Genomic DNA, 27,492 nt, shown 5'->3' with positions numbered 1-27,492 from the left:
CATTCAAACCATACATATATATATAATTATAATTGGAAGTTCGATATCTGTAAACTGCATGCTGTTCATCTGAATGTCACAGGCAGTGGTCATGTGATTTTTTTTTTGATTTTTTGATTTATTTATTACTTAGAATAGAATCTTCTCTGCCCATTTCATTTTTTTCTTTTATCTTCTTCCATTTGCATGTATTATTATTATTCATCATAACTTTATATCTTCTTTCAAGTTCCAATATGATAATGAGAAGTCCTAGATATTTGTTCTTATATAATCTTATACTGCCAAAATTATTTTCAATTTTCTTTATATTTTTGTAACATTGCAATACTGTTTTTCTTATAACTGATATTAAAATTTATTTTAACCATCATATTTTTTTATTAGATTAATAGTTTTAAAAACTAAAATAATAGAAATCAACTCAAATGAAATTTGTCAACTAATCTATTGTATTAGCTAATAATGCAACCTTCTTTTTTTTTCTTTTTTTTTTTTCAAGTTAATGTAATATGATATAAATGAGAATAGTTTAAATTTAACTATAAAAGCAACACAAAAACACTAATGTCCAAAATGTCACAAACACACCTGAAACACAACGAGATTAACCATTTCTGAATAATAATGCAAATTCGAAAAGGAATTGCATGACCATTGGTGTATGCAATTAATTACATAACTTTTAAGAACTTTATTAGTTTAATTTGTATTATTTAGGGTGACATCCTTATATGTTTATAATTGCTCTATTTAGATGACTATAGGGCTCGTTTGAGTCATGTTTGTCCCTCTTTCTAGTTTTTTCAATTTCTTACTCTCAAAAGTAATTGAGTTCTTTTTTCCCTCTCAAATGACACATTAGTATTTAAAAGATACTTTTAATCAATTAGAGACAATTTAAAACAAATAATCATATGGACATAAATTATGACAAGAAGTGAAGAATCAAATCAGTTCGGCACGAGACAAAGGGTATCAAGATTACCTCCTCCCACTCGACCTTTCATAATCGAGATGCAACCCGATAATCGAGAGCATGATCGTGTCGCTTCTTGATGTTTTCGTTGTTTCATTTTATGTTGTATCTGAACACATATAAGTCCGAGTCTCCAATCCGGACCATTTACAAAACAAAAAAAAATTATGATGTATTTTTTTAACTCGTGATAAATCATATCATGACTAGTTACAAATTACTATGTTAGATGTGGTTAGAGTGTGAATACTAACTTCCTATAAAAAAAAACAAATTGCAATTTTGAAATAATCAAGAAACTAAGCATATTGTTATATAATATTATCTGACTAAATTAATTTGAAATTTGTAATTTATATGGATGTCTGTGATATATAGATAGAAACAAAGTGTAGAAGAATCACGAGAAGGAAAAAGGGTTGATGAGTAATGGAGAAGAAAAAGAAGCATAATAAAACAAAAGACTGTTCCCATCCCATGCCAGGCGCTGCAAGTTTTGAACAGTGGAAATGTGCAAATGAAGCCAAGGATGAGTGGATGAGAGAGAAAAGAAAGAAGCTTTGGAAGGTCTGGTTTTCTGATGCCATTTCCAACTGTGTGATTTCATTTGTCGGGACTATAAACATTAATTCATCTCAATGCTACTGTTTTCTTCTCATCACTTTTTGAGTTTTTTTCTCTTTTAATCTTGACTTTTAAGTATTTTCTGTGTTGGGGTTTGCTGGAGTAGTGGAGTGTGAGATTTTGGAGAAGAATATGAAATTAATTAACACAGTTTCAATTCAAAAATGAGCTTAGGTTAGTTTCTTACACTTAAAAGATTATGATTATGGACTTGTTTTAAAAAAAAAAGTTGGATTATACAATGGTCTTTTAAATTTTAAACATTTTAAAAATAAAATTTTATTTTCAGACTCACTTTTTGGGAATGAATTTATTAAAGTTGAAATAATTAGCAAAATTGAAGAGATAATTATCATTACGATTGTGGAACTCTAAGTTCCATCGAATATCTTGTTCTTTGGATGAGTGTAATACATTGAGGGATTTTGACGGATGATAAATGAATGAAAAAATTGTGTATTATGGAAAGTCGTTGTAAAATGTGTCATAAAGAGATTGAGTCGGCGCCTCATTTGCTCTTACACTGTGATGGAGTACTGATTGCGATTTAAATCTTATTATGGAACATAATTGATATTCAGTGAGTTATGATGGAATCCACAGTTAATTGTTGGGAATTGTGGATAGAGACGGTGATTTTTGTTGGTCTGAGTCGTAGGGCTCATATCCCGCTTATATTCTCGTGGATCATTTAACTTAAAACAAATCGTAGAACGTTTCAATAATTGTTATTGACCGATGCATTTAATTCATAATTTTAATATTATGACAATCGGAGAAATTTCATTGGGTAAACCAGTTAAGACAGTTTGAAAACTCATTGATCTTCTTAAAAATCTCCGATTAAAATTTGTTCCTTTTTTTTTGATAATTGGTGAACTATTTTTTGTTGTGCTATTTTTTTAAATGTTTTCTTTCAATTTTGTAATGTTTTTGTCGTTAAACTTAAACAACTCTCATTTACATCCTTTTGCATTTAACATTTAAAAAAAAAAAATATAGCCTCTAACATGGATTTTAAATAACTTTAAGTCTAATTTGAATATCGAAAACTTGTCCATAAAATTTTTATTTGCTTTAATTGTGTATGGACAATAAAAATAAGCTGACAAAATCTCATTTTGTCTTCTCTCTCACGCCTTTCTAATTCATTGTAATTGTAATTTTTTTTTTCATTTTTGTTCTTTAGCTAAACAAATTGATCCAAGTTAAAATTTTCTTTTTGAAAGAAAAATAATGGATTATTTGAATTATATTATTAAAATATTATTTAAATTTAAATTTTATAAAGATAAAATAAATTAAAAAATTGAACTTATTTTAAAGTGCTGGAAATCCGCAAGTATATAAACAGTAAAAATACCTATATATATATTTTTTCAAATAACTCCATGCATATATATTTTTCTAAATAATATTCCCACATGCACATCAATAAGACTTTTTTTTTTTTGTATTTTATGTTTTTAGTTGATTCAAGGAATCTTTATTATGCTTATTCTTCATTTGTTGTTGATTGGTTATAAGTAAACTAAAATAATGAAATGAGAACTTCCCTCTCAGCTAAAAAAACCAATTAATTAATTTTTTTCTCAACTTGTTTAGTGTTTAATTTACTTTCTCCTCTTTTAAAAATAACTCAAATTAATATATAATTTTTTTCGTTTCATTATTAGTTAACTACTTAAATTCTTACAAGTTATATATTGTATTTTCATAATCTCAGCAATGACTAAATTTAAATTTTCTTTCTAAAGTAAATAGAAAAAAACAAGTTAGATCCTCTATTGATTTCAAAGAAAAGTTTGGACCCTTAAACAAGAATCTAGTGAAGTATGAAGCCCTAATTTATTGTTATGACTAGTTTTATTTGATTCTTTGCTAGCTAGCTCTCCACTTTTGCAATTCCTTATCCTTTCTCTCTTAACTTTCCTTAGTTACCCTTTATTTGGGGGACCTTTAATGTTTTTTTCATGCTTTATTTTTTGTTTCTTTCCTTTTTGAAATATGAAAGTTTGTATTATCAAATAAGATGTCGTGCGAATTGATTGTACTGGTATGGCTTGTTTGAAATCCATTTTTTGGATTCTATAAGACTCGACTTTAGAAATAGTAACAGTCTTTATCTTTCTAGATGATGGGTTTAATTAGGAAAAAATAATATTTTTAATATTTTATTGAATATTAATTTAAATGAAATAATATTTTATATTAACAAATTTAATAATATTTATTCGTTAAAACCAAATTTTCAATGTTATTATATATGAGCTTCACTCCATACTAGTTATTAAATATGAGCTTCACTCCATACTAGTTACTTTATTTTTATTAAATTTTAATTTCAATTTTAAATATAAAATGACATTTAATAATTAAACCAATTAAAAACCTAAATAACATAGGATTTTTATCAAATAATGTATTTTTAATAAAATCCCAAAAAACTACATTATCAAACAAGCTCACCCGTGAACTCGTCTAAATTGATAATTCAAAACTTCTTTCATAGTAAATCTCAAAATTTTCATAGCACTATTGATATAGAAAAATAAATAAATATAGGAATAAACTTCTTTACAAATAATGAGAAGCTCATTATGGGGTTACTTGAATAGTTTTAACTTGGGATTTACCAATAATGATCATAAATGCATGATCAAAACAATGAGTGGTGGGTATATCTTGTTGAAATGATTAGCCATCATTTCCCTATTGTATCACTTTGGGCCATATATATGTCTTATCTCTATCTCGACTGTCACCTATAAATCATGGCAGAATGAATCCCTCACTTTTATCCCAACCCTAGTTGGAAACCATTACATACACCTCACTTTTAACACATTTTCATTTATCAACCGCTCCTTCTATAGCCCACCATTTGTAGATGCTTATGGGAGACGGATCATTAATATCTTGATCAATATTTTTAGAGTAAAAAGTTATAGTTTCATTGCATGAAATGCTACTTAGGATAGATTCCATCACTTCCTCGTTTACTTTTAGGTATAAAACATTGAACTCGTGGTCTCAAAGACATGAATACATGCACTATACCATTAAGTTAATTGAGTCTTTCATTGGAGTTGCAAGATTATTAAAATATCGGAAATGTATATGGAGATAATAAAATTTTAAATGTTTAGAATTCTAGAATAAGTTGTCGATTAAAACAACTTGGGGGCGAGAAATTGTCGTACCATTTTCATCTAAACTACCTACAAAGCAATTTGGAATTGGAAATAATTTCCCAAGAGATAAACCTTCTCATTTATGACACTTGGGGGCGAGAAATTGTCATACAACACATAGTACATTTCCTTAACTGATCGTTTTCTTGCATACCTCAATAGAAGTTAAATTGAAACTTTTGCATAAAACTTAACTCACCATACTAGGTCTTGTTCCAAAAGCTAACCAAGACCAACTATAACACATATGCTAATGAAACCATCTCCATGATTAAGCCTTTGTGAGATTTTCTAAAGGAGCTATTCAAAAGATTGAAATGAAGGAGATGAATCCTCAAACAAGTTTCTTTTGATATTTTTCTTATCACCAAGACTAATTAATTCAAGAAAATGTATACTTTTTTTAATAACTTTGTCTTTTGTAATAATAGTTTATACAACTTTGGTGTAGACGTGGTTCAATCTAAAGTTATTGTTTTTTCAAAAATTTATCATTATTTTAATTTTCTTAGATCTAAGCTTATTATATGTGTGTATGTGTGTGAGAGAATAAGTAAAGTATATACACTCTTTACTAAAGATAATGTTTTTACTATAACTTGTTTGATCTTGATTTTTTAGGGGTTTTTTTTTAATTTCTCTCAAAAGACATCTAGTTTAATAAAAAAATGCTATTTTTTTAAATGGTACATTTATATTCAAAATAATAAAAATCATTTAAACACAAAAAAAAAAATCACAAAAACATGAAAGAAAGAAAAAATATAAACACGTAAGAGGGGATCATGATTGTGGGTGTCATGCTAGTTCTCCTTTAATTCCAAAAAAAAAAGATTATCGATCTCGTAGATGGCCTTAAAAAGATCGAATAACTCTACGACCGACTTCACCGACTTCACCGACCTTTCAAAACAAATATTAGAAAACGTCGTAATAATAGCACAACGAACAATACTTATCCAAACGACTACAATAATTAACGATTTTAACGATATTTTATAACTAGATAGTCTACTAAAAAACAATCGAGCCATATCAATCCAAATTTTACGTCATCTATTTAAAAACACGGATATCAGGTTATTTAGGTTTTTAATCAGTTTAATTATTAAAAAAATTTAATTATTTAAAATTGAAGAAAAATAAATGAAGGGTATTACATTATATAAGTTATAAAATTTAGGGTTGATTGAAATAAGTAAAATCCAAATATGGGTCTTGGAGTATAGTAAAGATAGATACTAGACTTGGAAGAAGAATGGGGAGAGAGAGAGAAAGAAAAGAGTCCGTGTGGAGAAGCAGAAAGCGAAGGAAGAGAAGAAATGGGAAGAAGAAGGAGAAGAAGAAGAAGTAGTGAAATGTGGTCAGTATGGACAGGCTTTAAGTCTCGTCGCGTACTTCCATACTTTAACCTGTGACTGTGATGTACATACAAATACTAAATTCTGGATCTATATATTCAAGAGAGAGAAAGAGAAAGAGAAAGAGATGCCATCAAATTAGTATGCCATGCTATTTTTTTACATGGGGATTCGATATGAGTTGTTGGTGCCATTAGATAACAAAAGCTAACCTACAAAATGGAAAACACAGTCTCTACTCGTTTTACGTGTACACATCCCCCACCTTATTCATTACTATTTCAACTTTTTGTTACTATTCAAATCTAACAATCATCCTATATATACAAATGTAACCACAAATATACTACAATTATATATATGTTACATTCACTACCAACAAAACTAAATATAGCTCTTTATCATATTTGGGTTATTTAAATAACTTGATTATTTAAATAATTGGTGATGATTTTGAGGTGTGTATTTTTTTTTTGAGTAAAAGACTTAAAGAGTATTAATATATAATTATAAAAAAAATAAATTTAAAATAAAAAAATATATTAAGATTTTATTAATGAATTAAGTGATGTAATATAAAAGAAGGCCGCAATAGAATAAGGCCATAAATAATCTCGTAACTTAAAAAAAAGTTAAAATAATTAAGGGTCATAATTGTGGGGGCGTACTTTTTTGTAACAACAGTAATTTTTCGTTTCCGAAGTATAAATAGTTGAATCTTATCTCTATAATTTAATAACATTTTAACCATTTTCGCGGAAAATAGTCATAATTGTTGAGTTGTACTAACCATCAACACTACACATCATATCCGGGACTTCAAAAAATAAAAGTTGTTTAACTTAATCCTCTTTTAGGTAAAAGACGGTATGGTTTGATACCCGTTGTTGGATCCATTCGTGAATATTTTTGCGTAGAAAAATACTAAATGAAAAACGTTTGTCTTCCTTCACCAGCAAAAAAATTATCTTTAACAATTAATACTATTAATTGTGTTATTAAAGGTAATTAACAAAGGGATGTCTTCAACTGTTGTTAAAATAGTCGATATTTCGTGTAATTTGACAATTATTGACGGTAAATATATACAACCATAATAATAGCCTTTAGATATTTTAGAAGAAACTTCTTGACATAACCCCATAGAGAGGCACTATGAAGAGTATAGGACAGTCGGCGTATAGTTGCTGATTTGGCATTGGTAAAGATTTTACGCATATTTTTAAAATCTTATAACACCGTTAATTCTTTGAAACTTTAAAAATTAAAGTGTAAAATCAACACTGTGATATTAGACCATTAGTGAAGATATTTGAATATGCTGTTAAAAGTCCTAACTTGTTAAAACAAAAATAATCCCATATTACAATAAACTTATCATAATATTTTGAAATAACACATAATCAAATCTAACATCTCTTTATCAAATATTGAATCTCAAATAACTCAAGAATTAGTTATTATTAACTACTAGCACTTAAAAGAGTAGAGATTTCATATATATTTTCAATTGTTAATTATCCTCCTCCTTAAGACAGTAATTATGTATTAAGTTAATTAGTAGCCGTACAATCTACAAACATTAATAAAAACATCCTCCTCAGACCCACCCAAATAAAAAAGACAAAGAGACACACATTCCCTCCCATTACATAACCGAGGAAGTCCACAAAATCTAGAAAACACATACAACAAACACTTATCACTATCTCTCTCTCTCTTCCACAACTCTTGTAACTTCATCTCTTTTGGGTTTTAACCATTTCTAATCCTCTCTCTTTCTCTTCCACAAGATCAAAGAAAGAAGAAGATAATTAGGGTTCTTGAATTCTTACTCAAATGGCTTTAACAATGGATAACTGCGACGGCATGTTACTATCTTTGGACTCACAGAAATCTGTTCCGGCCCCATTCTTGACCAAAACCTACCAACTCGTCGACGATCTCACCACCGACCATATTGTTTCATGGGGAGAAGATGATTCAACCTTCGTCGTCTGGCGCCCACCTGAATTCGCACGTGACCTACTTCCTAGGTTTTTCAAACATAACAATTTCTCTAGTTTTGTTCGCCAGCTCAACACTTATGTATGTTCTTTTTCACGTTTCTTTTACTCACATCTTCTTTTCCTTCATGATGATCTGATCTAACATTCTGACCTAACATTTGGTTTTAAAAAAAAAATTAGGGTTTTCGAAAGATTGTACCAGACAGATGGGAGTTCGCAAATGAGTTCTTCAAAAAAGGGGAAAAACATCTTTTATGCGAGATCCATCGTCGGAAAACATCCCAACTTCCGGTATCACCACCAGGGCATCATTACCTTCAACAACCCCATTCTCCGATCGGACCTCCCCCTTTCTTCCCATATTCAACTCGTTTAAGCATATCTCCGCCGGACTCCGACGACCTAGGTTCCGCCACCTGTAACTGGCCACACGAATCTCAATCCAACGTCGGATCTGTCGCGGCGTTGTCGGAGGATAACGAAAGACTTCGTCGGAGCAACAATATGTTGATGTCGGAACTAGCACACATGAAAAAGCTTTACAATGATATCATATACTTCGTGCAGAATCATGTAAAGCCGGTGACTCCAAGCGCCGCCTTTCCTTCGTCTTTGTCGGTGATGCAGAGCCGTCAGATTGGGTTTCATCAGGGAAGTGTTAAACCGGCGGTTCATCATCAGATTCCGAGTATTTGGGGTGTTAAACCGACGGTTGAAGATTCAGATGGAAAAGGTTGTAAAACTAAACTATTTGGAGTTCCATTACAATCGAAGAAGGCTCGTTTGATTCTGGAAAAAGATGATGATTTAGGGTTGAATCTTATGCCACCTTCAGCTTGCTAAAATTACGATTAATTAATTAATTAATGATGATATAATATTTATTATGAATTTTGAACTATTTCTTTTCTCTTTTTTTTTTCCAGTTTTGATCATCTCTCATCTCATCTTTCTTGTTTCAGATCGTTTTACTTTATGTGACATTTTAGTGTCGATGCGTTTATGTACATTTTAGTACTGTTTATTATTATTATTATATATTTTATTTTAAAAGTTCTCAAGACTTATTAATTTTTATTCAGTCAATGTATAAGACCATGGATATTCAATTTTTGTGTGCATAAATTTGTTAAAAAAACATGAAAAAAATTAGATTTTTCGGATCTAATAAAGTACATAAAAATAGTGATTACTTTTTTTGAAAAAAAAAATGAGAAAGTCTAGCTACTTCTTATTAGAGTGAGAAAGACTATAAGAAAGTAAAATAAATCTGATACAGCTAGCATCATCTTTTCTGATCCATACGGACCTATGGCCCATACTCTGGAACCATCTTTATATGACTTTCACTCATATTTATAAATATATATTATATTGTATTTAAACTAAAAAAAAAATTATTTTGAATTTGAGGAAGATAACAACCCACATCTTCAACTTCTAAGTTTTGTATAATATAATGTAAGCTTTTTGGAACTCAAATGAAACATTTTTTTGTTCTTTTAGTTGAGAGCATAAAATGATATTGAGTTGCATTTAAATTGAACTAATTGTATTATATAATATTCATATATATATATATATATTTATATACATCACTAAAATCTACTTTTTACATGCAATTCAATCATCATGAAAACATTCACCATTCTCACCACTAACTAGTTAAGAATCTTCTGTAGCATTTTCCATTAACACCAAACAAGATATTATTTTAAAGTGTTTTAAATTAATTGAAAAAAAAATAAAATAGATATTTAATTACACACTTTAATGCAAAATAAATATAAATTCATTTATGATTTTTTTTTTAATTAAAGAAAATTAGGATGACACTTCACCACCATGACTTTTTCCTTCAATTTGAAGCGTTTCCGGTGAGCAATAAAATTCATGATTTTTTGGTCTCTTAAGTCATATATTTCCATCAACACACTTGATGGGTTCATCATGAAATTTTTGTAAACACGAAGATAATATTGTTAATGGTAAATATTTAATTTGTCCGAGGTTTAATTTAAGTTGGATTTTTCATATAAGTACGCCATTTTTAATGTAGAAAATTAATATAATCTTTCTCATCATGATTTTTACTTTCATTTAAGGCGTTTTAAGTCGGAATCGAACCAATCTCTTAAGTCATCCTTATAAATAATCAGTATTATGAGCTCTAATAGAAAAGGTGGAGATGATACAACTTAGAGGTTTCTCATCCTATTTATTGATTGAACTCGGCTTGCCTTTAGTTGGGATATTTGGTTTGATGGAAGAAATTATATATAAAAGAGTTTTATTTATTTTATTTTTCTCATTTCATATGTAGAAGATATGAATTATAGAAAAAATGAAAGCGGTCATAAAAGAATTAAGTGCAATTCAAAACATATTTTTAAAAATGATCGATTCAATAAAAAATCGTTTAAGTACAACTATAAAAACATAACATGAAAAAAGTTAAAGTACAAATTGAATACATTAGAATAATTAATTGAGTCGAAAATCTTTAAAAATAACCTCTACACAAATCCACAGGTTTTTCGGATCTAATCTCCGACATTGTCATAATGGTACTGAGAATAATCTTTAACGGCCTAATTTGATTGTTAAAAATTCTCCGATTTCTTACTAACCAAATATTCAATTGATAATTAACATATCAAAGTTATACTCATCAGGGTCAAATTGTTCTAATAAGAATTTTAACAATGCATTAGTATTTCAAAACATTTTAATTGTTCATCATATAATCTACCTAAACAACGTTTTAAATGATTTGGAGTCTCGAGAATATACATTATTATTGTATAGTCTTAAAATTCGGCCCATGAGCTCCGAAACCAAAGAAAGCCGCAACGTTGTTAAAGAAACCAGCTTAAGGGAAAAAACTCATACGCTCAACTCCAAACTCAAGCCCAAAAGAAAAAAAATTACAAAAAAAGCTAGCAAAGACGAAAAAGTCGGAACTCTATCCGGAAATATATCCCAAAAAGACATAAGAGTGACAAGAAAGAAGGAAAGAAATAACAAGGACAAAGACAAGAGAAACGAGTCCGAGGAAATCAACTACTATCGTCCTTTTTTAGTTGATTGATTGTTAATTTCATTCCTTATTCACTTTTGTACTATGATTTCATGTCCATGTGCGTTTCTTAGGCCAACTGTGGATTCCTTATGGCCATCGTGTGTTGACTTTGAGTAAACTGTTGTAAGCTCAATTTCAGCTCTTGTACTCCTTTTACCCTTTTCGAGTCTTTTTAATTAATGTCGTAAGCCATTTCTAAAAAAATAAAATAAAATTTGACCCATAGTCATCAACGAACTTTAAGACTTCTAATGCATTTGTCCATCAAAACTCAACTAATTCTCACCATTCACCAATTCCATTCGGGTAACAACAAATTAAGATAAACAACATAAAAAACAACAATATTTCCTTCATATTAGATAGAACGATTATCAATTTCTCTCATAAGTCGCTAATAATTAAAGACAAGTCAATTTCATTCAAAAAGATGTCAATTTCATCATTCTATTGAAATCTTTTAAAGTTTGGGTCTAAACTTTGTATATATATATAATACAATCTTAAATAAATAAGGTCTAAATAATGATTCACTTTAAACAAGAGCAAATTATTCATAACCCACCAAGGTAGCCTAGGGATAAGAGTTGACTTAAGAGATCAAAATGTCACGGGTTCAATTCTATCAGGAAACACTTTGAGTTTAAGCGGGAACCATGACTATGGGATGCCATTGTCTCTCCAGGTGCAAGAAGCTCTCGGTTGAAGGAGTTTTGAAAGTTTTCATTCTCGCTTCTTGACTTGGTTAACTTTTTTTTGGGTTGGCAGATATGTGAAGAAACGTAAAACTTCAATCTCTATATTTGTGTTCATTGTTTGGACCATTTGGATTGAGCATAGCCGGTGTATTTTTAATGACGACTAGACTAATGGAGGTTTGAATTGGGCAAAAGCATGAGAAGTGGTTCAAAAACAACTTATTAGTTTTTATTTTAATACTGATTTGTGGCTTTAATATTTCTAGTCACTCATTGTATTGCGATGCATGAAATTTGTCTGTCTGAAATAAGTTACATCTCTTCAACAAAATTAATCCATAAAGTCACGAAGATTACGACTTTTTGCTTGAAAAGAAACCGAGTTTGAATGTGTTAATCGCGTACTATATATAAGATTTATGAAACTCATGAAGGGCCATATATAAAACCCTTAAGCCTTAATCCAAATGACTTCTCTCATCATAATTGTCAAGTTAAAATTAAAAACATTAAATGTTAGAATTAACTTCTCAATTCTTCTCCAACCCATGTTTAATTAATTAATTTCCAATGTAAATATGTAGCTAGCTAGATCTAATTTGAATAACTAGTTTGTTGTTTTTGTTACTGTCGGAAACAGTGTTTGAGGAGTCCAATTATTAATTTCCATAAATCTGTTTATTTTCTTTTCATTGAAATGTTAGAACATCAAAGAAGAAAGAATCTATGCAGACTCTTTTGTTTTCTAATGAAATCTATGCATATTGAATCATCATCATGTGGTTATGAGAAGAAGATGCTTTTGCATGCCCGATGCAAAACCACGTTACTAGCTAGAGAGAGAAAGATCAAGAATGTCAGCTTAAGAAAATCTTGGTCGTGCAATTATCCGGTCTCGTGCGTAAGTAAGACTCTAGCTATAAGTATGACCTAATTAGCTATCTTATTTTACACAATTGTCTCAAGCCCTAGGTTTTGTCCTTTTCTTGTTCCTCTTGTTCCTGCATCACGTGACCAGAACATGCACGTGCTAGCCACCTATTATTACTCTTATTCTTTTTTCTAGAAAAAGAAGGGTCAATTTATACAATAAAATAAAAATAAATAGTAACCATTGTTTATTTATTTATTTTTTTTTGTTGAGAAATTAAAATCATTTAATCAGACGCAGAATTTGTCGCCTGACGGGTTTAAACCCATGACTTTATGGTGAGTATTGAAGATAAAAAATGGGACAACAGATTAAATATATAGCCCGCAAACACATTTAACCATTTAATCAGGCACAGAACTTCTCACGGGCTCAAACTTATGAACTTAAGGTTAATATTCATATCTTATTTTTTGGTATCCTAAAATAATAATCATTATACACGATCTGAAAAACTAAATGAAAGAAAACAGTTGATGGAGAGTATACGATTATAAATAAAATGATAGTTTTATTTGAAAAATCATAATTCAAGAAGCCCACAAAAGCTACAAGATAATATTATCTTTTTCCAAAAAGAAATATATTGATAGCAATATTGTTGGGAAGTGTATTTGCGTTGGGAAATGCAAGTAAAAGATGCTTCTTGATCTTGGGATTAAAAATGTTCTTCATTTCTCATATACAATATGGTTATAATATTATTAATTTTTATATATTTTTTAATTCGCAAAAAAAAATAAGATTTTAATTTCAAAATACACATATTTAAATTAACTAGATCACCTAACAAACGTATTAATTTAAAAATTCTTTCTGATAAATTTATTTAAAGTTTAGTTTTTCTTTTAATATTTAGAGAATCAAACAATAATGTCAATTCCAGCTTCCATCACTTAATTGTTTCAAATTTGTTTATAATGATTTCTCAAGTTTTAAATGTTGAGAAATTATATATTCTCTTCCATATATAGTTTTCAATCTTTCATATGATGTGAAAACTTACTGTTTTTTTATATAAAAATCTCTTAATAGTCCTTTCGTTAAAAATATCCCAAAGTAGTGAAAACTTAGGTTTTAATATCGATAACATATAGTTGTCTTTAATGAGCTTCACTGTTATGGTAATACAAGGAAGCAATTTGGTGTTATTGTCTTGATTTTCCATTGGAGACTTTCCCTTTAAACACATATTTGACAAAAAAAAAAAAAAAAAAAACAATTTTTAAATGTGAGAATTTTGAAGAGACTAAAATTTCGAGTTCTGTTTTCGTTCTCATAAAAGATTTAGACAATTTGTTTTTTTTAACAATCAATATAAAGATTACATATTTAGAAAAAAAATGTATAAAAGATTATCATAATTGAACAGTTTTATGAATATATATTTTTTTACTCATTTTTTTTTTTCAGTTATAGGTGACCTAATGGATCGACCCCTGGAGATGGGCCTTGGAAAAGTTTGTATTTTTGTTGATGGTCTTGGGTTGTGTTGCTGTTGAGATAGGTTAAAATTTGAATGGTTATTTAACAATAGCATGTAGTACGTGCATTTGCACGAAAAATGATATAAAAATCAAAAAAAAAATTACGATAAAAATATGATAGAATTTTTAATTTACTCTCACATATATATTCAAACTAACCACAACTCTCGACCCGACAATCAGGACATTTTGAAAATTAAGCATCATTAATATAGATTAATTAGTTAAAAAGTAGAACTTATACTCGGTATTCCGAACACTTTGAAAATTAAACATCATTATATATACATATAGATGAGTTAATTAAAAAGTTGAACTTATATTATTAAAATGTCTCGCGTTCATCAAATTTGGTGTTAAATTTAAAATATAAAGTCTTATTAGCCTAGTTTGTTAAAATGTTGTACTTGTTTTATTAGGTTGCGAGTTCGAAACATACATATAGCGTTTTTAATTTTATTTTTAACTGTTTATGAGCAGGTCAATCTACAATCCGACCCAAATATCCATTTATTCTTACATATATATATCCAAATTAATCACAGTTCTCGACCTAACAATACGAACACTTTAAAAATTATGCATCATTATATATATATAGATTAGTTAGTTAAAAAGTTGAACTTATATTGTTAAAACGTCAACGTTCATCAAATTTGGTATTGAATTTAAAATATAAAGTTTTATTAGTCTAGTTGGTTAAATGGTTGTACTTATTTTGTTAGGTTGCCGAGTTCGAAGCATACATATAACGTTTTTAATTTTATTTTTAACCGTTTTAAGTTTATGGGGGGGTCAACCCACAACCCGACCCAAGTATCCATTTACTCTCACATATATATCCAAATTAACCACAGCTCTCGACCCGACAATCCAAACACTTTGAAAATTAAGCATCATTATATAGAGAGATTTCTCAACTTAATAGAATATTTTTAGTGTATGGCACTTGATTCTCAAGAAGTGAATAAAAAGATGATATTTAAAAATAATTTGCTTTATTAATTTTATTCTTTTGCTGGATTTTTATTGCTATATATGTGTATTTATTATTTATTATGTATATAGTACCTGTCCAAACTTGTAAAACATGCATCCATCTGAGAATTTTATCTGAAAAATTATCAAGGACGGTCTACCAAATGTGTAGTAGATCCACTAGACATGTTAAATTTTGAGGACTCTAGTTGGCGCATAGGACCCCACCCTTTCTATGGACACCCTAAAGAAATAGATAAGAAAAAATAATGCATTACAAAGGGTAGGGTTTGAAATTGGGATCATAATACAAAAAAAATAAAAATAATATTTAACTAACTAAATCGGATAACTTTTATTAATTTTTTCATTCAAAATTATTTTAGATTTTCAATTGAACTTAAAACATAGGAAAAAAAACAACTTTTTTTTTTCCGCTTAAGCTACCCTAACCACCGCTCATTCAAGTGTTGAGTGATAAATAAAGACACTATTTTGCACTTCAAAGTTTATAGCTTGCCCCCTTTTCTCTTATTTATTTTTATTTTTTAAAATTCTATTTCATTCAAAGTATTCGGAAAAAAAATGTTCAAAAAGACATTTCACATTGTTTTTAAGGTATTTTGCTTTCGAATTTCAACAAATTAGTACGATTCACCTCAACTTAAGTCGTTTACAGTGAATATTGAATTCAAGACTTTGTTGTCTTAGTCCAATAACATATAGCTAGTCGCTAGAATACTAGGTTGTATAAATTTTTCTTCTTAAATAAAGTTCAATAAGTTGACCACATATTACAACATAAAGTAACAAAGGTTAAAATAAGGTTAGCATAAAGCAAGTAATCAAAAACTGCAAAAGAGAGTTTCAGTGGAAAGAAAAAGTAATCCACCTTCCAAAGATAATAGATTATTGAGCATTTTGTTCAAATCAAATGTCATATCCCAAGTTAAAATATTTCATGTAAGAAAAGGTTGTGTCAAAAGATAAAAAATAAATAAATATGCTCATCAAACTTTTTAATATATGCCCATAATATTGACTTGAAAAAAACCAAACTATTTGTACCTTTTCTTTATCATCTATAAAGGCAGCCTCTCAGTTAAAGTAAAAAAAAGAAAGAATAATTTTGGAAAATCATTTTGTCTAAGCTGATCATATATACCATCAAAAGTCCCATTTTTTTTTTGTGGCTTGTGCTCCACAAGGCCATTAACTAGGAATCAATGCCCAAAAGAAAAGTTGCTAGTCTATGAAAGGAACATGAATTCACTCACAATTTTCCTCAAATATAAATATCTAAATTTTGATTGTGGAAATTTTGTTTTTAGAGTTATTATTATAAAGCAAAACAAACAAGATCTAATCAAAAAGTGAAACATTATTTTACATTATGTCAAATAAAAATTAACACTTAAACTACCCTGATTGAGTTCATGCCCTGTTATCTACCTATAGTCAGTTCATCATTTTCAGGTCCAGTAAAGAAACTTTGTGAAGGATATTGGAATCATATGCAATCATTAGAAATATGAGTTCATCAAACATCATTTGGATCATAGAGTTAGAAACTGTTGCTCAATAGGCTTATTAATTTCTTTTGAAACCCTTTACATGGAGTAACTTCTCGTTGCTCATAATAGTTATTGATTAAAGAAAAAGTTCTATTGGTGCTATGTATTCCCTACCTAGAATAAGTTCTATTGGTGCTAAAAATTATTTCTGGCAATTGCTCATATCCCATATTTGGAACCTTTAAGCTGTATCAATTTCCTTGACTTTCCAGTTTTCGGAAGACCAAAACTCTGGGTGTCTGTCTATACACAACTTGAAGTCTTAGCCGTCTGATCACAGAAAAGAATCATCAAGGTACCTGAATGAGAAGTGTAAAAAGACATGCATCCAATTTCTCCTTAATCAATAACAGGAGGAGAAAGTTTCCAAAAATTCCAGGAATTGAAATCCTCCTGCAACATGATAATGAAGTTATCTTAGAGTCCCATTTTTTTTTCCAATAAAAGTTATTTTGAAGTGATATCCACAGTAAAACAAATTCTATGAGCAGATTTGCTAAAAGTGTGAAAGTTGTTTAATAAAAAATAAGTCTTAGCCGAAAAAAATAACGGGTCTACTCCACCCAAGATCATAAAGCCAAGAAGTGGGAAAAAAAAAAATGCTAAAACAAGATCAACCATCCAAAACAATTAGAAAAAAAAAACTTTTAGTATCTTCAATCTTCCTGGATTATTTTGAAAAAAATAATAATATAGTATTGACATGAATGTAACAAACCTGCTCTGATGTAGACACCACTGGTGGAAACATCCCATGAACAAGTTCATGGAGAGAAGGGTATGATCTTGTGTCAATTTGCCTGTTAACAACTACCTCACCCTATAAAGAATAAATAAATAAAAACCAAGGAAAGCAAATTGAACAGGAAAAAGTGAATTTAATGCTATTAAAATAACCCTTCTGCAACTAACTACCTTAGGATTAATGATGAAGATTTTTCCTTTTGGTATTCCAACCTTTAGGTAACTAATTTCATCTGTGTCTCTATTGCCAAAGCCCGCATAGAATGGGCTATGCTCAGGAGGAAACAATGCCTTGATATCCTGAAAAAAATCAGGTAACCTAAAGAATTAGCCTATCCACTATTGAACATCTAGTCCTAGGAAATTAGGAATAGTACTTAGAAGCAAGCAACTTACCTCTAAGCAAGCAATTTTGAATTCATGAGGAGCTCTTCTAATAACTGCAAAGATTTATGTAATGACATTTGTTTGTGAAATAAAAATGACAGAAACCAAAACATAGTAGGAGCCCAAGGCTAAGAAAACCTGATTGTTTCCTTCTACAGGGAAAATGTACATGCAACAGTCCTAAGTCAGTATTTGAAACATTTTGTCCATTTAACAAATCTTTGTCAATGTAGTGTAACTCAGTGGTAAGAGTTTTTGCTTCCTAAGTGGAAGTTTGTTTGTTCGACCCCTACTTGGCACATTTTAAGAAAAAATAAAACTCCGGTAGAGAACTCGAGAAAAGAACTGTTTAAATTATTAGTTTTGTTATTGGTAAGCTATCTAGTCCAACTAGAAACCGAAATCTGAATGCATTGTGCAATAATGGAACTAGTAAATATTCAATGGAAACAATTAGACCACATGCATATTTAGGCAAGAGAAACTGCATATTAACATAAAGCGCATGTGATGAGATCAATAAGAAAATATCACATCCTTTTAACTAATTCTGAAAAAGCATTTTGTATGGATTGAAAGTAATGCTATCAATAATGTAACAACATCCCATGAATTTTTTGATACAAGACTTGAATATTTCAATAAAAGAGGGAAAATTAAAGGTGTGGAGATTTGGTGAAGAGGAAGATATTGTATTGCTTGGATGCTTATTACATAATGAAACTATGCCTTAAATAGGAACAAAATGACTAATTAGAATAATTAAGAAAGAAAAAAAGACTAATTAAGGAAATACAAAAGTCTAACTAGTAAAGACTAATTAGGAAATAATATAGTCTAACTATGGTAATTAGCATAATTTTCACAAAAGGTAACAATGCAATTTCACATTCAGCATCATGTAAATTGCAATACACCATCTGCACATTTAAAACAAGTTAAATAGTGGAAACGTTTTCTCGAGAGAAAAAAAAAGCAGTGAGAAGATTTACATCAAATACTTCTGTTGGAGATCAAGGTGAATGGAAGATTAAAATCTTGACTGTATCAGAATATCAAAATCATCTAAACATTCTTTTTTTTTTGAGTTTTGTGTTGGAGGTGAAACATTGACATGGATAAAATGTTAAAATAGGAATGTGAGGAATGGAAAGAAGTTCAATTACCTTCTCGAAACAGAGAGGGGAAAAGTCCATCTGGAGAGATAATAATGGGGCCATCTGGTAAAGCCTTCCCATCCTGTAAATGGAACAACATAAATATTTAACCAAACAGTAAAGTAAGCAGTATAACCCAAATATACACATATCCACTTTGTAGGTTTGCAAGATAAAATAGATGGAAGATTTTCTGCATATTGAAGTTGTTAAAAAAAAATGAACAATGAAATATATGCACAAAAAAGAAAAAAATGACAATAAATGGGTGTGAAATCTGAAGGTGATATGTAGCCGATATTTATATGTCACACAAGAGAAGAAAGATGTCCAAAGTTACCTGTTTGAGATTAAACAAGAATTGTCTGGTAAGATGTGCCTGAGAGATTGCTCGTGCACTTAGGAATAGCAATTGATATCCATTTTCCTGCAAAGAATGGGAGGAAATAGCTTGAGATAAAACATGTCGTTTTGAGTATCACAAACATTCTCACAATAGAGAAAATTTGAAGATCTGATGATTACTTCTTGATTAGCCTAAGAGGCCAGGAATCACATGATAAAATGTTAATGATACAAAGCAGATAGTATAAACCTTAATAGCAGAAAACAGGTGTGCAACACCAGTCTGAGACCAATCTATTCCAACCATTGGCATGAATTGTCCCAAAACATCAGATCTGTAATAATAACACGAATGACCAGAGAAGTCAGGTGTAAAACCCCCTCTACAATAGTTGAATAAAACTCAGAAAAAGTATTCTCTTTATCAATGAATATAAACATATTCTTCCCTTAAATTATGGATGAAACTGTTTCGAGGGAAATTTAAGGGTTAGGTTAACTAACCCTTGAATAAGTTGATAGGGTGTTATAGCCTAGTGAAGAATAAGTTGGAAGTGGCTGCAACCAACAAGTCATTTAGTCTTTTCAGTTAATCGGCTAACAGTAAATAAAGCGGTTAAGAGCATATAGAAGGATAGCAAGGGCAGGAAAACGATTATGCCATTATTTCAGAATTAACTTGAATCTATTGAAGGTTCTCTTACAATTCAATCTCTCCTCACCTACACAATTCTAACCATATCTCATCTGCAACTGTAGGAACATCTAATATTGCCGCTCTTCCTCATCTCATTCTTGGTTCTTCTCCCTTACATGTCACGGCATACTCAATGTGCTAATTGATGATGCTTTTTGGACTAACAAACCCCTTACCCGTTTCAAAGACAGAAGAACGAGATTTCAGACCCTATTTAAGGAAATTTGTATTGTTCTTCCTTTGATGACATATTGATGAGACAAAACATAGAATGAACACATGAAGCATTTGTGGGCAGTGTTTCAATTGTTGAGAGACAATCAATTGTTATTCAAGTATTCTCCAATTGTGATTTTGGATGCTTAGAAGTGGATTACATAACATGTGATATCTAAAAGAGGGATAGCAGTCGATATGTCGAAAATAAATGCTATCAAAGCATCACCGAGGCCTACTAATCTCAAACAACTTCGGTAGTTTTTGGGACTAACAACGTATTATCGCAGATTTATTCAGATTATGGATCCATTGCCTTCCCAAATTATCTTATCTAATAAAATAAGATAATTTGGGAAATTTGAAAAAGTCAAATAAATAATATATATATATTTCTTTTTAAAAAAGCGCGCTATAAGGGGGCTATAGCTATTGGCGCTATTGGCGCTATAGCTAGAAAGGCGGCGCTATTTGAAAGTGTGTAGCCTATAGCGCCTTATAGCTACAAGGGGGCGCTACGCTACGCTATTCGCTATAGCTAGCGCTACGGGCGCTATTGACAACTATGCGTTGACGAAAGTATTAAAGAAGGAAAAAATCATTTGGAATGAAGAGGCCACTACAGTATTAGAGGAGCTTAAAGAATCTATGATGAAATCCCCGATATTAGCATTGCCCAATTTTGCAGAAGGGTTTGTCGTGGAGACAGATGCAAGCCAGACTGGAGTGGGTGGAATTTTTAATTCAACAAGGTCACCCAGTTGCTTTTTAAGTAAAGGGTTGGGTCCTAAACTTCATGCCTTGTCCGCTTACGAACTAGTGATGTTGGTTGTTTTATATGCTATCAAGAAGTGGTGGAGTTATCTACGTTTCAAGTCGTTTGTTATTAAACCAGATCATGAAGCTCTTAAGCATTTGCTAGAACAGAAGATTACTAATCCGATTCAAGAAAAGTGGTTATACAAATTAGTGGGCTTTGAGTTCTTGATTTAGTATAAGAAGGGTAAAGAAAATGTGTCCGCTTATGCACTTTCACGATTAAATACATTGGGCACTTGTTTGGTTATATCAGAATTTTTGTCGGTTTTAATGAAGAAAATCGTAGGTAAGCTTAAAAGAAATCGTGGGTAAGCTTGAAAGGGACTCCAACAGTGTTCAAGGGTATTCGTGGGCTAATGCACAGTAAGAAAATAGGGAGGAATCGTGGTAGGTTCTGATGAAGAGCTACAGGAATATATTGGAAATAAATTATTCTACTAGTGGTGGCCACTCAGGGGTCAAGGTGACTTATAAGAAACTTAGACATGCATATAAATTGGAGGGAGTATGGAAAGGGATGTTCGAGACTTGTTTAGATTGTCAACAACAGAAATCGGAACAACAAAGACCTAAAGGCCTTCTCCAACCATAGGACATTCTTAAGACAATTTGAAGCGATATTTCAATGGATTTCATTGAGGAGTTACCCAAGTCACATGGGCATTCTGTTATTTTGGTTGTGATGGACAGATTTTCCAAAATGGCTCAATTTAGCTTGGGGCATCCTTTTTCAGCAGCCAATTTGAAGAGATATTTCAATGGATTTCATTGAGGGGTTAGCGAAAACCGAAATCACATGGGCATTCTGTTATTTTGGTTGTGATGGACAGACTTTCCAAAATTGCTCGAGCAATTTAGCTTGGGGCATCCTTTTTCAGCTAGCCCCGTGGCTTAGCTATTCTTGGATAATATTGTTAAGTTGCACAATATGCCACTTAACTATAGAAACCTTAATTTCGACCACTTATATACCCACACTTTAATATCTAATTGGTCTTACAATACCCTAAATCCAAAGACATAAAATAATTATATTAATGGTCCATTGGCCTTGTATAAAATTATAACTCATGAAAGTCAACCACATTTGTTTCAGGCAAGGGGCAGGGCTGGAGTTTTAGCCTGAAGGAAAACCCAGCTAGGATCTGTAAATTTTGATCACTTTGTTGGGTGGAACAAATCAAGCGAAAGGGAAGAAAGGAAGCCACAATGCTCTAACAATGTTTTTCTTCCCAATCCCCTTGATGAACTAACTACATTTCCACTTATCAACCTCAACATTTAATAGTTTCATACCAAGTCAATTGGAAAGCCTGGATCTATGTTCTTAATGAAATAAGGAAAGAACATGTAGAACTGCTAAGCCAGAGAATAGTAAACATCAAGAATAAGCAAGGTAAGGTTGCAGGCTGTATATCACAACCCAAACAAGTTTTATTACCATTGCCAATTATCAGTGATGAAAGTGCTCAAATCAGTATCGTCCCATTAGTTTTGGAAATATATATGAAGTAAGCAACTTAAACTGTTTCATTAAAATTCCTTAATGGTGCCTAGAGTTTATTCAGTTAACAAACAAATACAGCTTAACAGCATTTTCGAGTGGAAAGGTAAAGTTTAATATGGTCTATTTTCTGACTGCCAAAAATACAAATTGATGAGTTGTATTTGCAATCAAGAAATCTTACCCAATAAAAATATTGTACAAGCAATAATGAAATGAGATAAAGAGCAATAATATATAGATTCATTAGCTAGAAGAAAGACCTCACTTGGTAATAGTTCCATCAACATCTGATATTACTATACGCGTGTCCCATTTCCACAAAAACATTCTAGCCTCAAGCTGTAGAGAGAGAGAAAGAGAGTCATCAACTGTAAAGAGAAATGTAATACTATTTCAAACAACTCTAGAATGTAGAACCTGCTGGGGTCCCAACATAGAAGTTGAGAATGTGAAGGTTACAGTATTTGGCCCTTCTTTCAAGTTCAACGATGCTAGCTGTTCTGAAGTAGGAGTGAGTTCCCTGAGTTTCTTTTTCATTTTCTCTTCCAGTGAAGGGGGGATGACTTTATCCTCATCAACATTAACTGAGCTCTGCAATGATTCTGTGTCATTACAAACTATAGGAGGATTCTGTTCTGACTGGGCAGCCTTCACACTCGATTTTCTGAATGGGAAAAACCAACCTCCCGTGTTTTCACTCTCAAAATCAGCATGTTTGGATGGATCACCTGTAATAGTTTTCCCATTCATTTAGAAGCAATTGTGTCTTCAGCCTTTAAGCTCAGATACAGGCATACTTAAAACAGATGCGTGTCATACATATAGAATTCCTCATTATACAAGCAATAGAATAGCAATAATGTCTACTCACTAAGGTCTCATATGAATGGATTTATGTCACTTTGATCATTAATAGTGAGGCTAACAGTAAATTTTCCTCAATAACAATTGGGCCTGGATTGATCTGGGTTATTTGAGATTAATTCCAAATAACCAATATCAAATCACCAATCTCTTCATCAATCACATCATTCAAATCAAATACCAAAATACTCTCCATGCCTTCTATCATCTTTTTTTTAACTATATTTAAAAGGAAAATTTGGTAAAAAGAACTCCAAATAACCCGGTTATTTGAATGTGCACAACAAAGAAGATTATTTTCAAATAACCTGTCGATTATTTAATAACCCATGATCAAATAAGGCCATGGTATAAAGAAATGTGTTACATCATAGCTCAATATCAAATGCTATCAAAGGCCATGGTATAAACAAGGCGTCAAGAACTTTCGTAGTAATTTTTCTCGGACTAGAAATGACACAAAGACAACTATATTACGTGGGATACAACCTAATATTATTTACTTCTCCTTATCAGTGATAATAAATGGCCTCATACGACTGGGAGTAAAATGAAAAACTGCTTAGTATCAGATAGCCAGACAGACACAAAATTCATTTACTTCACTGAACCAATGCATAAGAATATAATTCATATTACCAGCTGCGGGGCTGACATGCACACTTTTATCCTCATCAGACATGCTATCAATATGGAGCTCTTTGATGTTATCAGCTTCCACAGTGTCCAGACCACCTTCTTTCATTTCTTGCCCGATTGGGGATCCAGTATTCAAATCTAGAGAAAGGCCTAAAGAATTCTTATGCTGATTATTTACATCCATATCATTTCCATGAAACTGAATGTTAGGTAAAGATTCAGCTGTCCTCTTAAATTCATCACCAGTGCCACTTCCAGGGATGTCAATGCTACTAGAAGACACAGGAGGCACATATAATTCCTTGGTGGGGCCTTCATATTCTCTAGAGATGACTAAATGATTTTTTTCATCATCTGAACAAAATGTAGATACTGATTCTGTGTGCTTCACCTCATTATTGGCAATATCATCAACTTCACCAAAAAATAATTGATCTTCCTCTGAATATTCTGACTCGGAAACACATATTTGTTGTGAGAGTCGATCGCTGCATAAATCTTTCCTTTCGTCCCTTCCATCTCTATCTTCTCCATCATACTTTAGTCCATGTGTTGAATGATTTAGATCAGATATGGCACTTATGCTGTGTGACTCAATTTCTTTTACGGAACCATCTAATGGGTCAATAGTAACCACCTGAGTACAGATTTCATTTACAATGCTATTTACGGTTGAGCTAGGAACGATTTCCTCAGTTCTAGAGATCTTTTCTGTGTCAAATATTTCATCAGAGTTAGGGTGAGTTTGATCATATTAAATATTAAGTGACTGATGAGTTAAATATTTGAAAAGTAAATGTTTAAACCAAATGAAAATATCTAAATTTAAAGTATTGGTATCAAAGTTGATTTGATAAAATGTGGAACTAATATCGAGAAAGTCATTAAAGACTAATTTACCCTTATAGTAACCTAATTTGATTCATTTTGAGAGGTTAAAAAAAATTATACTTTTACTATATTACCGAGTTAAGTATCCATAGCTTTTAGCTTAATTTGAACTGAATCTAAATAATTGAGTAATTTTATATAACAGTTATCAAATGCTCTAGATAGAGGAAGAATACCTGGAAGTTGGCTGATAAGTAAGCTAGTTTCATGTGGAGGAACAACTTCAGATAACAGTTTTGTTGCCACTTGAAGTGTGTTAGCGTTGACATTCACTTCTTCAATACTACTTGAGATTAATGGAGTTACAGTTATTTGTTGATTGCTCGATTCTAAATTTAAGTTTTGAGGAATTTCATCACAAAGATCGATTTGATGTCTATAGCATCCATCCTCCTCTTTGAAGACACCAGCAGCATCATTTTCCCCCTTATCAGAAGTTTCCATCTTCTGAAAGGCACAAGGAGGAGAAGTGTTGCTCATTTTTTCACCATGGGATGCAAGGCCATTGAAACTATGAACCATATCAGGTTGTTTATCATTAATTTCAATATACTTATCTTTCACCCAAACAGACCTATCAGAAGCAGAACATCTAGAAGTGTTTTTTTTGTGTTGCTTAGGAGATGATGCAAGGTTGGTGGACCATCTCACCTCTAAGAGGTCAGCTGCAATCTCGGATTGATCCCATGACTGTGCCCTTAAAACCCTAGAGTTATCATCCTCAATGGGTAGAGGTGGTCTATCACATTCCACAGACTTTCTTCCCAAAACAAAACCCAGAAATCGAGAGCTACGAGAGCCACGAGAAATATTACCATTGCTGACATCAATCTGTGTAATTGAATCTGGAAGAGTTCTTGCATCAAAATGACAACTTTTTGACTTCATAGGCCTCCTATCTGAAGATAGACCATCAATATCCTCACCAGAAAATGATAAAGAATCTACATCGTCCGGATCAACTTCCCTAGTGAAATGGGCTTCCCCTTTATGATCCAAATGCATATAAAAATCTGAATCAACGCCATTTACATTTATTTTGACAAGCTTCTCTTTCGCCTTAAGAACTCCTTGAAATTTCCCAAACCGTACGTACCAAGGCGATGACTTGAAACTCCCATCTTCCTGTTGCACCACGATGATATCTACAACGCCACCAAATGGATGAAAAGGAGCGGAAACTGTATAAACTCCACGGGATATGTAGCTGCCGAGCCTCACCACGGCATGCATCTTCCCAAGAAATCACACAAATCCCAGAATGAAAATCCCAAATTGATTACAATGGCCCGAAAGATCTTTTCAGATATCAAAAACAAAACAAAACAAACAAACAAAAACTCGATTGGAAGATCGAACCGCCATGACCCAAATGGCCCCGAGAAATTCTCCGGAAGGAATATACCCTTTTCGACTATTACATCATATAAAACGTTCATACGATGTATTATTGTTTCTTCGTCCTAATTATTGTTACATTGAATTGAATTGAATTAAATAAAATAGAGTAATCAAAATTATGGGCGGGTGGGGACTTTGACTAACCTGGATAGAATAGAACCCATCAATTATCACCGCCGACCAATCAACGGGAAGAAAGAAAACGAAAGTGAATGGAAGAAAAGTTGGATTAGAGGAGATCGAGTGGGAAAATGCTTTGCAGGGTGTGTTCTCTTCTCGGAATCGTCGATTGTTGAACGGTAAATGACGTCGGGAAGACATGGCAAATGGTTGAACCAGTTAGGGTGCTCACTCTCAGTCTCAGTCGGTATGGAGTGCGTCAATGGGGACTGTAAGTGTAACCATCTTTTGGTACTTTTTACATAAATAAATTTGTGTACTACAAAAATACATAATAGTAATAATAATAAATGCAAATTGCTTTTCCCACCCCCTCCCATATTTCCACCCCCGCTTAACTCCTTAATTAATTTTAAAATGACTTATTTATCCTTACCACCTTTATATATTTACACATTTCTTATTTTATTTATTTTATTTTATTATTGAGTGTTTTTATTAAATATAATTAATTAATTAATTTTTAATATTTTTTAACTTTATTTATTTAATTAAAAATACAAAATATTATTATTTTTATATTATAATTATTTAAAATATATTAAATATTAAAATATATAATAATTTAATAAAATATAAATAATTAATATTTTATTATATTAATTATATATATATATATATATTAAAATACTCACAAAAATTATTTATCAAATAATAATTAATAATTAATAATTAGTCTAATTATAATATTTTAATTAATAATATTATATATTAATAATTAGTCAAAC

The 27,492-nt window shown here is 31.1% G+C and overlaps 2 protein-coding genes across 2 annotated transcripts; one reads left to right on the top strand and one right to left on the bottom strand.

The window, feature by feature from the left end:
• Nucleotides 1-7,710: 7,710 nt before the first annotated feature.
• Nucleotides 7,711-9,176, top strand: LOC124939156 (heat stress transcription factor B-4-like). The gene is made up of 2 exons (XM_047479663.1): nt 7,711-8,246; nt 8,348-9,176. The coding sequence occupies exons 1-2, from the start codon at nt 7,998-8,000 to the stop codon at nt 9,008-9,010; spliced, it is 912 nt and encodes a 303-aa protein (XP_047335619.1). The 5' UTR covers nt 7,711-7,997; the 3' UTR covers nt 9,011-9,176.
• A 7,669-nt stretch (nt 9,177-16,845) lies between these two features.
• Nucleotides 16,846-26,962, bottom strand: LOC124937979 (phosphatidate phosphatase PAH2-like). Its single transcript, XM_047478325.1, has 11 exons — nt 25,360-26,962; nt 24,293-25,003; nt 23,207-23,517; nt 23,055-23,128; nt 19,801-19,885; nt 19,546-19,632; nt 19,215-19,287; nt 18,058-18,101; nt 17,833-17,961; nt 17,636-17,737; nt 16,846-17,310 (listed from the first exon to the last, which is right to left on the bottom strand). Exons 1-11 carry the CDS (start codon nt 26,414-26,416, stop codon nt 17,257-17,259), a joined length of 2,727 nt encoding a protein of 908 aa, XP_047334281.1. The 5' UTR covers nt 26,417-26,962; the 3' UTR covers nt 16,846-17,256.
• Between the last annotated feature and the right edge of the window lie 530 nt (nt 26,963-27,492).

The sequence above is a fragment of the Impatiens glandulifera genome, chromosome 5, assembly GCF_907164915.1.
Source record: "Impatiens glandulifera chromosome 5, dImpGla2.1, whole genome shotgun sequence".
Classification (NCBI taxonomy): Eukaryota; Viridiplantae; Streptophyta; class Magnoliopsida; order Ericales; family Balsaminaceae; genus Impatiens; species Impatiens glandulifera.
This window is presented reverse-complemented; position numbering and strand designations above follow the sequence as displayed.